The following is a 15,798-nucleotide window of genomic DNA, read 5'->3' as shown; positions in this document are numbered from 1 at the left end:
ATAATATTGGATAGTTGAATAGGGTGAGTATTACAAGGTAAAATTTAAAATTTAACAAAAAAACCTCATAGGTTTGCTAATTTAACTAAACACCCCAATATATAATTTTTTATAAAATGACAAAAACGCCCCCACCCACCCACAGTGCCAGATTCCGGCCACCACCGCCGGAATTTGGCCAAAAAATGGCGTTACGACGCACACCGGTCGGATTTGGTCGGTCGTACATTGATTTGGCAGGAAAATGCCAGATCTGGCCGTCGACGGTTGCAAAAGGCCAGATATGGCAGTTAACGACAACCAGATTTGTGGATTTGATCAGAAAAGGCCAGATCGGCCAATTACCGGCCAATTCTGATCGTTTCTACGCCGTTGTGACAGATTCCGACAACCATCGACGGTGGTTGCCGGAATCTAGCAACTATGGGTGGGTGGGGGTGTTTTTTTTTTTTTAATTTTTAAACTTTTTTTTCTAGGGGTGTTTAATTAAATTAATAAACTTTAAAAAAATAGAATAGTATTTCCCAAATAATTAAATAAACATGTATTTTGGGAATATGATAGGGAATAGAGTTTGAAATAATAAAACAAACGGACCATTTGTGTTTGTGCACGATTCCTTTTCAGTGGAATCTCGTCTTGTTAATGTTGGTAGTTATAGTACAGACTACACTAAAACCACGTAGTGATAAATTACATATGAAGTTGAACATTATTGGAGTTGTTGACTACTTCAATAATAACGGAATATGCAGATGTATTTAGGGATTCTTGTAATATTAGGTTTCATTTTTTAAATTTAGTATATAAACTTATTTTTCTCTTACATAAGTGTGATAGCAAATTATAGGGCAGATTACATTCATTGTAATGAGAGAGGTGAAACAATATATTAATAGTATTGACTCTGTTTGACGTAAGTCGTAACCTATTGCTTAGGTAAATCATGATAAATTACGCGTATTTTTCTTTTTCTTTACTTATGTGTGTTTACTTGTTTTGGTTTCACATTACTCTATGGGGGCGTTTGGTTCAAGAATGTTAGATTACTGAGAATGTTGGATTACTGGAAAGATAGATTATCTTGAAAGATTACTGGGAATCTTTAAGAAAATATGTTTGGTTAGTTGATGGGTATGTTATATTAATATGGTTGGTTATGGGGAATAAATTGGTGTGTATGTTATTTAAATTACTAAATTGTCCCCTTTACAAATATTAATATAATATTATTTTTATTATTAATTTTTGAATAATTTCTTTTAACCCCCAATATTTCAGATTTAGTTAAAACACCTCTGCTTATATAAAACTTTAATTTATTACGAAATCACCCCCACCTCCTACCGCCACTGCCGGAAGTCTCCGAAAGTCCCCATAAGCAACTCACCGTGATTAAGAGGCTTCGATATGGCCGTTTCCGGCCATATTGATGGCCGAAAACGGCCATATCAGGCTAGATCCATCGATTTGGCCGGAAATGGCCATAATAGATATGGCCATTTCCGGCCAGATCTAGCCTAATATGGCTGTTTTCGGCCATCAACATGGCTGAAAATGGCCATATCGATGACTCCCGGAGCCTCCCACTCAAACTCGTTCTTTTTAGGGACTCCAACGAGTTTTCCGAGGCGATTCGTGGTGGTTGGCCGCTGTAGGCGGTGGTGGCTGGGTGGCAGTGGTGGTGGTGGCTGAGTGGCAGTGGTGGTGGTGGCTGAGTGGCAGTGGTGGTGGCTGAGTGGCAGTGGTGATAGTAGCTAACTTCTTCGAAAAGAAACTCCCTCTCTCTTCCAGTAAATATCGCAGTGATCTGTCGTCATCAATGATAATAAAATATCAATGAAGAATTAATTTCTTTGGGTATCAATATATATAAAAGGATCTGGTCTATATTTATTTGTTTCGACGTGGCTCATTTGCATCCTTGTTTGTGTGTTTGAATCGCTTGGCAGAGAAAGCTCGAAAAGAGTAATATATATGGAACTGGGCAATGGAAATGGATCAGGGGCATCTAGACTTGACCGAAACATGAAGGAGAGAGTCCGAAGAAAGCATATGAAAGATCTTCTTTCCGAGCTCGCTTTTTTGACTCCTCTGCAATCCTCTAAGGTTTGGATATCCTTAATTTCTCGTTTCTTTATTTATTTTTATTGGAACCAAATTAATTAAGCGCTGTTTTTATTTATTTATTTATTTTTTCTTATTATAGGTTTCAGCGATTGAGTTGTTGGAGCATGCTACCAATCATATAAAGCAATTGCAAGAAAGAGTGGAGGACCGAAGGCGCCGAAGGGCATTACTACTGAAAGAGAGTAGCGGTGATGAAAATAAAAAGACAAGCCGCTCAAGATTACCTGTACTCAACATAAAATGCTCAGATTCTAGTTTGGAAATAAATTTGATATGTGGGTTGGACAAGAACTTCATGTTACATGACATTATCAATATTCTTCAGCAGGAAGGAGCCGAAGTCATAAGTTCTACTCAGTATGTTGCAGGCGATAGAATCATATACATAATTAAGTCCCAGGTATATATCTCTTTTCTTTTCTATTTTAATCTATGTTTTATAAGATTATTAGCGCAGAGTTGTCGTTAAATTAAGGTCTTTGTTTATATTTGTAAATTTCAATTAAAAATAAATAAATAATTACTTCATATTGTCCATCTTATTAATAATTAATTGTAATAGTAATCCTGAATTTCAAGCCGAAATGACCAAGTTATATATGGTCAAGCTGATAGTAGAAATGAGGTTGAATCTTTTCTAATGATTAGATATATATATATCCATTTTTGCAGGCCATCAGTTCGAGGATTGGAATCGAAACTACAAGATTCGTCAGAGAATAAGGATCTGTTTTTCTGATATCATGGCAGAAATTATGGAACACACAAAGACGTCACAAAGATGACCCTACGGCTACTTGGTGTTACAGAAATTTCGAAAATATTACCCTTAGTTTGTTCTAAATCTGAATATTAGTTGTAAAGTGTATACTAGGCATGTGTTGATAAATCAACTTGGTTGTATGTTGTGATTTTGCTGTTGAAGTTATGACTATGTAAAATAACCAAATGTTTATGAAGTTAAAAGTATTCACTCCTTTCATGGCATCTTCTTTTTCGGCTTCGTAATCCTTTCATGGAAACAGAATTCTTCTCTCTTATTGTTATCTTGTGAGGATACAATAATAATATTTTGACGGCATTGGTATAATATAATGTTCAAATCAATTCAAAATTTGATTAATTACTTTCTTATTCCTACTAAAAAATTACTTAAGAATAGTGTTGTTTAACTAATATACAACCACAAATAAATATTTTATACTTAAACTTTACACACACAATGACACACATATATATATATATATATAATAAAATTATATATAATATATTATATATATATTTGATGCAAATAATTTATTTTCCCACTGTAATAATTGTACCATAAAATTTCAGAAAATTTTCCTCTAATATTAATAGAAAAAAAAAAAAACATTTTCCGGTAATATAATTATTTTCCGCTTGATTAATAAAAAAAGTGTTTTATTATGGTTATTATTGTTATTATCATTATTATGTTTTTTAGCTTGAAAGAGAAAAAAAAAAAAAAAAAAAAAAAAAAGATAAGAACAATGTAACATGGACACATGAGATTATAAAGTGTTATATAAATAGATGAATATGTTAAGAATATATATGACAATAATTATTATTAATATAGAGATGGTCATTAAACGTTGGCATAGCTACGTAGTGATATGATATGTCAATGCATGCTGTGCAGTTATTGTAATATGAATAATGGGATAACCATAGTATTCTAGATTTTTTCATCATGGTTAAATTGAGAAAAATCAGTTTTGGACTAAACGTTCACGTTATGCATACTCTCGTCTACTTTCAATGACAATACACGTGTGCTAGGGCATCAATCAAACATTTATTTGTTATGTCGATTTGTGCTCTGTGCGACATATATATATATATATATATATATATCTTTCTCACACGATTTCTCACACAAATCTTGTGCTGTTGCAACTGGAATTTTTCTAGCATCTCTTGACGGTAACTTGATTTAGTTTGCTTTTCATGTCACTGAAAATTTCAGTTTTATATAAAAGGACTTCCCGAAGATGCTATCATGAAATGAAAATGATATCGTACAACTATTTTAATGTGAAAAAAATTATCTTTAAACATGTGATTTTATGGCATATTATTCACTCACACTGAAAGAGATGTTATGTTATTTTGGTATCAAGTTATCGAGTTTCTGATATGAAGTTTTGTTTAATCAACTTATGCCTGCAAAAGATTGTTTTTTTATTTTATTTTTTTGAATTTTATCTGATTCTGAATTTGGCCTACCATTCATTGGAAACATTATTGCATGCCATAAAAAGCTTGAGATTATAGAAACATATAGCCAGTAGGAATTCATAGCTAGGTTTTGCATCAATATTATATTTTATTTACTCAATTAACCTTTACTAGCTTAGCGATTCGGGTGTTAATTGAGTAGTTACACATTTCAACCATTTAATATACCTAGTTTTCTCAGCTTGTATAAGCCCCGTTTTAGTGGCTCAAATTGATTCCTTTGTCATCACTGCATATACGTGTATCAGTGTGTGATTACAGTCCGATTATGAATTTATGATGGAGGAACAATTTCCAATTAAGTCTTGATTTTAATTTTTCTTATATTAGATTGTTTTCTTTTATTAATTTTAAGTTAAAAGGTATTTTAATTTTGTACAAAACTTTTGTTTTATTTAGCGGGTAAGGTCTTTTATGTAACCAATTTTTGTAATTTTCAAAACTTGGATATTTTTTTATTAGTTTTTCAAGCAAATAACCCCTAAATGATAATATTTCTATGTATGCGTATTCAATCTTGATTTCAATTTGATATGAAACGGTCATTATGTTTCATTATTATATTGGACTTTTTTATTTCTGTACAACTTTTTAAAAATTAATTGGCAAACACAATTAGATCATGTTTGGTGTATGAATTGGATGTGAATAGGAATGAGATGGGAAATGTAATGTTAATGTTGAAAGAACCAAATAGGATTACATTGCTTACTTGTAATAAGGAAGGTTAATTGAACAAAATAAAAATTGTGGGTTTCGAACAAAAATACCATTAGGTTTAAATGATTATACATATAAGTATATTTGATCAAGTAATGGAATCCATTGAAAATTGATTAGAAAAAATCACCGCATAATTTACAATTGGTGACGTGAGTGTGTTGGACTATAGAAGTCGGGACCTATCTAGATCGGCAGATCATTGGTTGCCAATCCTTCACATGTCAACAGTGACATTGGTAACGTGAGGAACAATCGCCATCCGACAACAATCATAGCGAGAATGGCAGTGGGCAGTGGTTGTTGCGGTTGTGGCTTTGTCGACAAGATGTTGGGGTTAGAACAATTATATTTTAGTTATTGATATTAAATTTTAACGATTATTGAATTATAAAATAATTAAAATTTCAATAAATAGCTGTAAAGATAAAATGAGAATTAAAAAAATAAACTAGGGGTAAAATGGACATTTCAATTCTTAAAATGCCCCAAAATTTTGAGAGGAATGCCCTTCTCCTTTTTAAAGGAACGGGGAATCCCCAGTCATAGGCTAAATGACTCAGACCAAACCAAACCAAAGAAATGGAAAGTCCTTGTCCATTTCGTTGGACCAAACAGAGTTAACATTTGCACGATAAATCTAGTAATTCTACATATTTAAAAAGCGGAAGGGAGACATTGGAATTTGATAAGACTATAGAATTTAGAATTTATTGCAATTTTCCTCTTGAGGTTTCATTGTTTTATTCCCTCCCTCAAGTATAAGAAATAACTATCTACCCCCAACTGTTGGTATTCCATTAGGGTTTTGCTATTTAATTCAACAGATTCAATGTAAAATATGTTAGCTAATTAACAAAAACCAATATTACAGTGACAAGAAGAGGTAAATTGTTATTTTTGATAATGAAGGGAAAATTTTATTTAAGAAAACATCAAGGAAATTGTATGTTATTTATATGTTATTACCGTAAGTGATGACACTTTAATTGATAAAAAAAACATATTTACCTTTTTAGTTTTATCCTTAATTACTTTCAATTTAATAACGTCAAAACTTACCTTTCCAGTGTCAAGAAGAATTATATGCTTGTAATTTAATATCATTTATTGTTATGCCTGAAAAATATAGGGCTGACGTAAGGTCCGATTAACGTGCAAAAGTCAGAGCATGGGTACCCCCATAGCCGAGTCATGTGAGGAAAGAGGCTGCCTGCTTTTGTCAGAATAGTAGGTGTGCGCCAGACCAGACAGAAGCTGTGGTGATCCCACGTGTCCAATCCCTGCTCCAAATCGTGTAAATCACTCTAGAAGGTGGGCAATGTGACATAAAAAAGGATTTGCACGGATAATCCCACCAACTCACAGATTCAGTAATCATTAGCTCAGTGTATCCCACTATAAATTGAGAGCTCATCTCTCATTCAAGGGATTCGCTCATTTTTACTCTTCATTAGCTACTCTCTCTCTCTCTCTCTCTCTATAATATAGTACTCTCTCTCTTGTAATATCACTTGTAAGTTAGTCAGCTAATGTGACTTGACCCCTATCATTAATAAAATCACAGTGGACGTAGGACTTGCTTCCTTAGCATCCGAACCACTTTAAAAGTTGTTCCTATTTGTATTTACTCTGATATTTCCTTATATTCATGTGTGTCTTCTGGGCCAGCTCAACATTTCACACGTGTATTTCGTTGGTGTAAAAATCACGCATCAACAGTTTGGCGCTAGAAGGAGGGCCTGATTTAGTGTTCATCCTTCATCAGGAGAATCTCTAACTTACTGGTCCTACAACAGTAAATGGCCCGCCAACCTGAACCTGAGCAAACCAACCAAGGTGCTGAGGGGCTCCACCAAGTCCAGGGGGACACCTCTTCCAAAATACCTTCAGTTCCGCAAAATGCTGCAGGGGATATCCCATCAAGTTCACAGCTTGACCCTGCCATTAGAAGCTACCTGGAGAGGTTCGACAATACTCTCTAGACGGTCAACTGAAGGTTGGAGCTTTTGGACCAAGGCGTGCCATCCAAATCAGCTGGGGCGATGCAACCGCCAAAAAGGCCTGCAGGTCGCACGAAAGCGCGGCAAAGGGAAATAGCCCTTGCCATGAGCACTGCAACGTGTAGACGAAAGGGTAAGCAAGTGGCAAAAAACGGGCCTACGGGCTCCAAAGGGCCAGCAAACACCGACCGCGTCCCAAGCAGAATACCAGTCTCGTTGAGACTCGTGAAAAGACGCAGCCCGAGCTGTCCCATGCCATGTCGCTAGTACACCCCCATAAAAGTGCTGGGCGGGGCGATTCCTATCACCACCAGCAAGACGATCCTGATCGTCACCGTGCGAGAAGGTCCCACACTTCGCGGGGTGGTTCTTACCACCGCGAAGGTCATGAAAATACCCCGCACCATTCATTGCCATCACACGGCTCTAGCCAGCGTGTGTCAAGAGTGGTCGAAACCACCAGCCGAGGCGAAGAGGAACCCAACCTACGGACTTTCCTCAACCGTAATCGCGAGGGTCGAACTCGCATGGGTGAAAGCAATCCTCAAGTGGCTCCATTGCCACAAATTGAGGAGCTGCAGTGAGCTCTAGACCAACTAAGAGCTCGGCAAAATGAGCAAGGGCAGGTCGCGTCTGCATCCTCTTTCTCTCCCGAAGTGCTAGCCGCTCCACTCCCATCAAGATTCAAGATGCCCGACATACGGGCGTTTGATGGAAATTCTGATCTGCAGGATCATTTATATGAATTTAACGACCTGACGGAGCTTCACCAAGTCTCAAATCTATCAAAATGCCGCTGTTTGGAAGTGACTTTAACTTCCCATGCCAAACAGTGGTTCAGGTTGCTCCCAGCGGGATCGATCAGTTCGTGGCCTCAGATAAGCATGATGTTCCTAAGGCATTTTCAAGCGAACTGAAAGTTCTCGATGCCTTTGAACTACCTCAGCAATATAATGCAAGAAAGGGATGAATCCCTCCAATCCTACATTTACCGTTTCCACAGAGACTCTCATCATAGCAGGAGTTCGTCCACAAACCGACCTGTGGAAAGAATTACAGGCTGAGGACGATGTTTCCCTCACCCGGTTCTATAACCTTGCGGAGAAGTACCTCCGGATTGAAAATTCATTAGCAGCTCTCTGCCGTCGTGACCCTGGCGCTTCAGGCAGTACGTCAGGTTGAGGGGAAAGTAGAAGAGCTGATCGCAGAGGGGCCTCCGATGACCAGCGCAAAGGAAAGAAACCTTGCTATGAGCCCAAACAGTCCTATGCTTCTGTCCCTCGTTGCGATCACGATAGAGACCAATATACACCTCTGAATGCATCCGTATCAGCTATTCTTGATAAATCAGAAGAAGCCAGCCTGCTCGGAGAGCCCGAGCCCATGAAAACTCCCACGTCAGCCAGAAATAATAAAAAATACTGTCACTTCCATCGGGATAACAGACATCACACCGATGAGTGCCGAGCTCTCAAGCAAGCAATTGAAGAACTCATCAAGAAGGGGCATTTCAAGGAGTATATTGACGACTCCGCTCCCGCACAAGAGAAAAGTCAAGGGGAGCAAGGAAAAAGATGTTGTGATCGCAAAGGATATTGCAGTGTCAACATGATCTTTGGGGGGCCGCACCTCACGGGGAACATGCGAGGTGCCCAGGAAAGATATGCTCGCACAGCTCATCACGACCCAATCAGTGTGATAAGCACATCGCAGCGACCACAAAAGGTTCGCAAGGAGGAGCTAATCACCTTCTCCGAAAAGGATGCAGCCCATTTGCATCATCCCCACGACGACGCACTTGTCATCACGCCCCTCATAGGACACCATAACGTCTGCAGGATGCTAGTGGACAATGAAAGTGCTGTAAACATCTTGTTCAGAACCGCTTTCAAAAGAATGAACTTGGACGAGGCCGACCTGAAGCCCGCCTCGATCCCTCTTTATGGTTTTACAGGGGACCACCTGATCCCCAAAGGAACGATCCAACTTTCAGTCACGCTTATGATGAAGTAACTAAGGTTACTGAATTCTTGGTCGTAGATTGCCCATCTGCCTTCAATGGAATCTTGGGGCGACCTCTACTAAGAAACTTCAAGGCAGTCACTTCTATATACCATCTCAAGATGAAGTTCCCCACCCCGATGGGGATAGGGGAAGTTAGCGGATCGCAGAGCGCATCTCGCGACTGTTACATAAAAGCGGTGCCGATGACGTGTAAAGGGAAGGGCATCTCGCGTGGTATTCCCTGACAGGCTATGGCGATTAGCCGGATCGAGCCACAGCCTGGTCCAACCGAAGATAATATGGGTCTTTGAATTCAGGATGGCCCTTCTAGTGGCCCAGTTGAGGATTTATCCGAAGTATCGGTCGACTAGAAGGAGCCGAGCCGAGTGCTAAGGATTGGGAGTAATCTCAACCCCCAGTCGCCTCCGAGCTGATCAGCTTCCTAAAAGAAAATATCGATGTGTTCGACTAGTCGCACACAGATATGGTCGGGATCAACTCGGATATCATTTGCCATGCGTTGAACATGGACAGCGAAGCCAAGCCAGTTCGCCAAAAAAGAAGAGCGATGGATCTGGAGTGATATGCCACCTTAAAGCTAGAGGTGGATAACCTCCTCTGAAACGGGTCCGTCTGAGAAGCACTTTACCCAACCTAGGTTGCCAACCCGGTTTTGGTAAAGAAGCCCAATGGCAAGTGGCAAACCTGTGTCGACTTCAGTGACCTCAACAAAGCCTACCCTAAAGATAGCTTCCCCCTACTCAGAATTGACAAGCTCGTGGATGCCACCTCGGGGCACGAGCTACTAAGTTTTATAGACACGTACTCAAGATATAATCAAATTTCGATGTATGCACCGGACGAAGAGCATACATCCTTTATTACAGATCAGGGACTATACTGCTATAGAGTTAGGCCCTTCGACCTTAAGAATGCTGGCGTGACCTGCCAGCGATTGGTTAACCAGATGTTCTCCGACTAGATCGGTAAATCAATGGAGGTCTATGTAGATGACATGCTGGTCAAATCCCATGTCGCTTCAAATCACATAGCACACCTCGTTGAGATGTTTGATAACCTCTAACTATACAAAATGAAGCTGAATCCTCTCAAGTGCTCGTTTGGAGTATCCTCAAGAAAATTCCTAGGATACATGGTTAACCAGCGGGGAATAGAGATCAACCCCGAGAAAATCCAAGCTCTTCTCGATATGGAAAGCCCGACCAGCAAAAAACAGGTCATGAGCCTAAATGGGCGAATAGCAGCGCTGAGTCGCTTTATATCGAGGCTAACAGATCACTGTTTGCCGTTCTTTAATGTTCTAACGGCCAATAAGAAGTTCGAGTGGACTCTCGAGTGCGAACATACATTCCAAAGTATAAAAGAACACCTCAGGAAGCCACTTCTCCTATCCAAGCCTCTCCCGCAAGAGATCTTCCTCCTGTACCTGTTCGTCTCTTAGTTCGCGGTTAGTGCAGCTTTAGTTTGGGAAGAGAAAAAGGTCTAATGGCCAATATACTATGCGAGCAAGTGTCTGTTGGATGCCAAGATGCGGTATCCGGAAATGGAACGATTAGCCTATGCCCTGCTGATCGCTTCTAGAAAGCTGCGACCTTACTTCCACGCCTATACTATCCATGTAATGACTAACTACCCGCTCAGACAGGTCCTCCAGAAGCCAGAGGCATCGGGTAAATTGCTTAAATGGGCCATGGAATTGAGTCAGTTCGATCTGAAGTACAAGCCAAGATCAGCTATCAAAGGAAAGGCTGTTGCTGACTTCATTTCAGAATTCTCCTATCTTCCAAGTGAGTCGGAGCAACAGCCCAGCGAAACCATCCAGGAAACTGCTCAGAATCTATCGATCTGGAGCCTCTACGTCGATGGATCATCAAACAGAAAGAGGGCTGGTGTAGGTCTTCTCCTTCTAAATCCCGAAGGGGCTCGCATTCACAGTATTCTTCCGTTCAGATTTAAGGCAACCAACAATGAGGCTGAGTATGAAGCTCTGCTCACTGGATTGCGGTTGGCTAGAGAAATGGGCGCAACCTTGATCAGCATCCACAGTGACTCCATGTTGGTCGTCAACCAGATTTTAGGAGAGTACCAAGCCAAAGAAGAAAATATGATCCGTTATTTGAAAGAAGCTAAGGCCGCACTCGAGTTGTTCAAGCATTTCGCGATCACCCAGATTCCCAGAGATAGCAACTCTGTGGCAGACGCCTTGGTGAGGATAGCCTCATCGTTGGACTCAGAAGCATTGGATAGCATTCCTGTTCGATTCATCGAGGCCCCTAGTATCAGCCCGATCGAACAGGCCATGAATGTAACAGAATCAGATTCCTGGATGACTCCCATTTTCCAATACCTCAAGGATGGGACCTTGCCTGACGACAAGATTGAGGCAAGGGTTTTTCGAACAAGATCTGCTCGTTACATCCCCATCAGGGACCAGCTGTACAGATGAGGGTTTAGCGTCCCTCTGCTCTGATGTGTAACCAGCGAAGAAGCAGATTACATCATGAGGGAAATACATGAAGGGATCTGCGGTAATCACACCGCCGCACAATCTTTTGTGAACAAGGTTGTTTGTCAAGGGTACTATTGGCCTCGAATCCAAGAAGATACCTACAACTTTGTCAAAAGGTGTGACAAGTGTCAGCGGTTCACAAACATACCGCGAGCTCCTTCTCACGAACTGATAACAATGACTAGCCCCTGGCCATTTTTCATGTGGGGAATTAATCTCATCGGTCCCATGCCAGTCGGTAAAGGGGGAGTCAAATATGACGTGGTCGCGGTAGATTACTTCACTAAATGGGTGGAAGCCGAACCACTAGCCGCGATCACGACCAAGAAACTCAAAGATTTCGTTTTCAAGAATATTGTGTACCGTTACGGAATTCCTCATACCCTCATCTCAGATAATGGAAAACAGTTCGACAATGGGGAGTTCAAGTAGTTTTGCGACGAACTGGGCATCCATAAAAAATTCACCTCAGTCGCAAGACCACAAGCAAATAGTCAAGTTGAAGCTGTCAACAAAACCATCAAGCACACTCTAAAGGCCAAACTTGGCGCAGCCAAGGGGAATTGGGCCGACGACCTCCCCGAAGTCCTATGGGTGTACAGGACAATTCCGAGAACCTCTACCTCAGAAACCCCTTTTTTGCTAGCATACGGTTGCGAAGCGATAATCCCTATGGAGGTAGGAATTGGTTCACTTCGGAGGGATTTGTACAATGAAGCCGACAACAAAGCGCTTATGAGAGCAAGTCTGGACCTTGTTGAAGAACATCGTAGCAAGGCTTCGCTAAGAATAGCAGCCTATCAGCAACGCGCGAAGAGGTTCTTCGATTCTAAGGTCAGACGAAGAGATTTCCAGGTCGGTGACCTTGTATTAAAGGAAGTTCTTCTCGGTACTAGGGAACCAAGTGCGGGAGTGTTGGGACCGAACTAGGAAGGTCCATATCGCATCGACATAGTGATAAGACCGCAGACTTATCATCTCAAAAGGCTGAATGGTTCCAAAGTACCCCGAGCTTGGAATGCTGAGCATCTTCGACCTTATTATCAGTAATTCTGAACTCAGTTTTCCTTGTGAATTAATTTTTGATCTTTGTAAATTATTTCCTTGTAAAGTATTTTGTTCGCTTGTAATAGTCTTCACATGTAATCTTGTTCGTATAAATGTGTTATCATGTTCGCATAAGACTTGTTCCAATATTGTAGACAGAATGTAAGCTCATGTATAATAAAGCGAACAGAAATTGTAAAAGCAAAATGTATTTCATTAATGTGAAGAGTACAGCAGGCAAAATGGTACAACTATTAGCCCTAATCTGACTCTTGGAGGACCAACCTCATCATCCTGAGGCTGGTCGGCTGGGGGCTTCTTTGAGGCGTGTCCCGAACCCTCTATCTGATCAGAATTTTGGGCGGCTGCCGCTTTATCATCCTGCCGCACCATGGACCTGAGAGTTTCCTGCCAGTCTTTCGGGAGGTCGAAAATATCAATATGCGGATTCTTTGGCTGCAAGGCATAGATAGACTCAATTGCCCATTCGGCAGCCTTCTCCTCGACCTCCGTTGCCTGATTCTGCATCTCTTCGGTCAGGGAAGCAACTTTTCCCTAACTTATTTAAAGTTCGGCCTTAAGAGCTTGCCTCTGCTTCTCGGAGGCATCCCTCTCTTGTTCTGCTCGTAAGGCCCGCAGAGAGGTTGCTTTCAGCTCCTGGTCCCTCTTTTCGACCTCCTTGGAGAGTCTAGCTATGGTCCTTTGAAGCTCTTTTATTTCCTTCCCATGCTTCTTGAGCTTGGCTTTTTGAAAGTCCACCGTGTGAAGAGCCGCATCTCTTTCGTTCAGGTACTGGTTCGCCGACTCAGAGGACAGGTTCCTTACTGTTTTGGCGGCTTCTAAGCTTTGCTTGAGCGTTGTGTTCTCTTCCTTCAGAACGACCTCCCCCTTTGCAGCTCCCAGCCGAACCTTCTCCAGGGACAGTTGCATGGAAAGCAAGGCCTACAAACAAGAAAAAATAGCAAGTTAAGTTTATCAAAATGAACTAAGGGAAGTCCTCGCCAAAGACAGTTCGTTCACCTTGCTTAAGTGCTGGACCGGTGTGGACATTAGGTCCACGTCGCTGGAACCTATGAACTGCTCGAATGCTTCCGCGAGTCTACACTCTAGCAGATCAGTGAAGAAGAGTGAGCATCACGATTACAGAAAATCCAACCGTCATCGTTTTTCGTTGAAAAAACTCAAGCGACGGCACTCTTTCCCTCAGCATTAATTGCGCCCCAATCTGCATTTAATGCACTGATAAGTGGTGTCGTTTCAGCATGTCACGCATTTAATGTTATGATAAGGGATACCATGTCAGCATACAACGCATTTAATGCGCCTGACTGGCACTTATCACGCACATGACACATTTGTCAGTGTAGCGACTGCTTCATTAAATGCATCCATACCTAAAGCACAATAGATAACGCTTGACGAAGTCAGGTTGCTCATCCTTTGCAAACAATGACCATACGAGATCGTGTTCGCAAAAAGTGCTACCTCGACCTATTTTCAAGCAGGTCGGAATCACCAAAATTTCCAGAAATCATCCAATCGCAGCATGAATTATAGTTTCCAAGGTTCGATCCTCAAACCTTAAAAACTAGGGGACTTCTGTTATGCCTGAAAAATATAGGGCTGACGTAAGGTCTAGTCAGCGTGCAAAAGTCAGAGCATGGGTACCTCCACAGCCGAGTCACGTGAGGAAAGGGGCTGCCTGCTTCTGTCAGAATAGTAGGTGCGTGCCAGACTAGCCAGAAGTTGTGGTGATCCCACGTGTCCAATCCCTGCTCCAAATCGCGTAAATCACTCTAGAAGGTGGGCAATGTGACATAAAAAAGGATTTGCACGGATAATCCCACCAACTCACAGATTCAGTAATCATTAGCTCAATGTATCTCACTATAAATTGAGAGCTCATCTCTCATTCAAGGGATTCGCTCAATTTTACTCTTCATTAGCTACTCTCTCTCTCTATAATGTAGTACTCTCTCTCTTGTACTATCACTTGTAAATCAGTCAGCTAATGTGACCTGACCCCTATCATTAATAAAATCACAGTGGACGTAAGACTTGCTTCCTTAGCATCCGAACCACTTTAAAAGCTGTTCCCATTTGTATTTACTCTGATATTTCCTTATATTCACGTGTGTCTTCTGGGCCAGCTCAGCATTTCATACGTGTGTTTCGTTGGTGTAAAAATCACACATCAACATATATATTATCACCTTTTTCTAATTTAGAAAAGATCGAATATATATGCTTTGTAACTTAATATCATTTAAAATTTTCCATCAACTGAGAAAACTATTTATTGCTGGTTTGGCCGCCGGCGCCATATGAAAGTATTTGTTTTCTTCCATCAGTCACCATCATATTCTTGGTCGTGCTCACCTTTTCAGTAAACACAAGATGCTTTTATGTTGGGCGTATGTTGCTTTTGTAGAGACATTTTCTCTTTCATATTTATCGCCAAATTAACGATCTAACCTAGCAGTTTCGTTGGCTTGTCTTTTAATTGTTAACATCTATACTTTTTCTCCTTCCGTTGTAATCTAGAAGATTATACATAGCACAAAACTCGGATAAAATTTTGACGAGATGATAAAAGTCTTGAAGAATTTATGGAGCCGCGTTGGCCAATCTTGACTTAAACAGAATATACATGCAGGAAAGATGGAGTTATATTAAACCACATGGCAAGTAAACGTCTCTCTCTTTAATCCTCTCCAATACTAACTCTTATTAATTATCTTTTGCTGAGTCGTGAAACACATGCATGTATAATTTCCATCGACTCGTTTAATCCATTTTTAGTATTTGAACTAAGTTTATTAAAACATTTTTAGAAAGTCTCATATAGCACTTGGAAAGAAGACACACAAGATTTATGTGGCTTGACAATATGCCGACACTACATGGGAATGCTTCACTAGAACAAGAGATAAATATAATATCAAGGATCTCTCAGTCTCAATCACGTCAGTGGGAGTCGACCAGAAAGGCAACGAAGCGACCAGGATGAAAGAGAGAGGATTCGGGGGCAGGAGCTTAGGGAAAGAGAAAAGGAGAGGGAGTTAAGGTATCGAGATAGAGAAAACAAGTATTATTATTTTT

At 40.5% G+C, this 15,798-nt stretch overlaps 1 protein-coding gene across 1 annotated transcript; it reads left to right on the top strand.

Moving 5' to 3' along the window:
* The first annotated feature begins 1,923 nt into the window (after positions 1-1,923).
* Positions 1,924-2,853, top strand: LOC116115793. Its single transcript, XM_031401927.1, has 4 exons — positions 1,924-2,109; positions 2,210-2,356; positions 2,459-2,530; positions 2,803-2,853. Exons 1-4 carry the CDS (start codon positions 1,978-1,980, stop codon positions 2,851-2,853), a joined length of 402 nt encoding a protein of 133 aa, XP_031257787.1. The 5' UTR covers positions 1,924-1,977.
* Positions 2,854-15,798: the final 12,945 nt, after the last annotated feature.

This window comes from Pistacia vera, unplaced genomic scaffold (genome assembly GCF_008641045.1).
Source record: "Pistacia vera cultivar Batoury unplaced genomic scaffold, PisVer_v2 Contig1224, whole genome shotgun sequence".
NCBI lineage: Eukaryota > Viridiplantae > Streptophyta > Magnoliopsida > Sapindales > Anacardiaceae > Pistacia > Pistacia vera.
The sequence above is the reverse complement of the archived record's forward strand: the minus strand, read 5'-3'. Positions and strand labels throughout refer to the sequence as shown.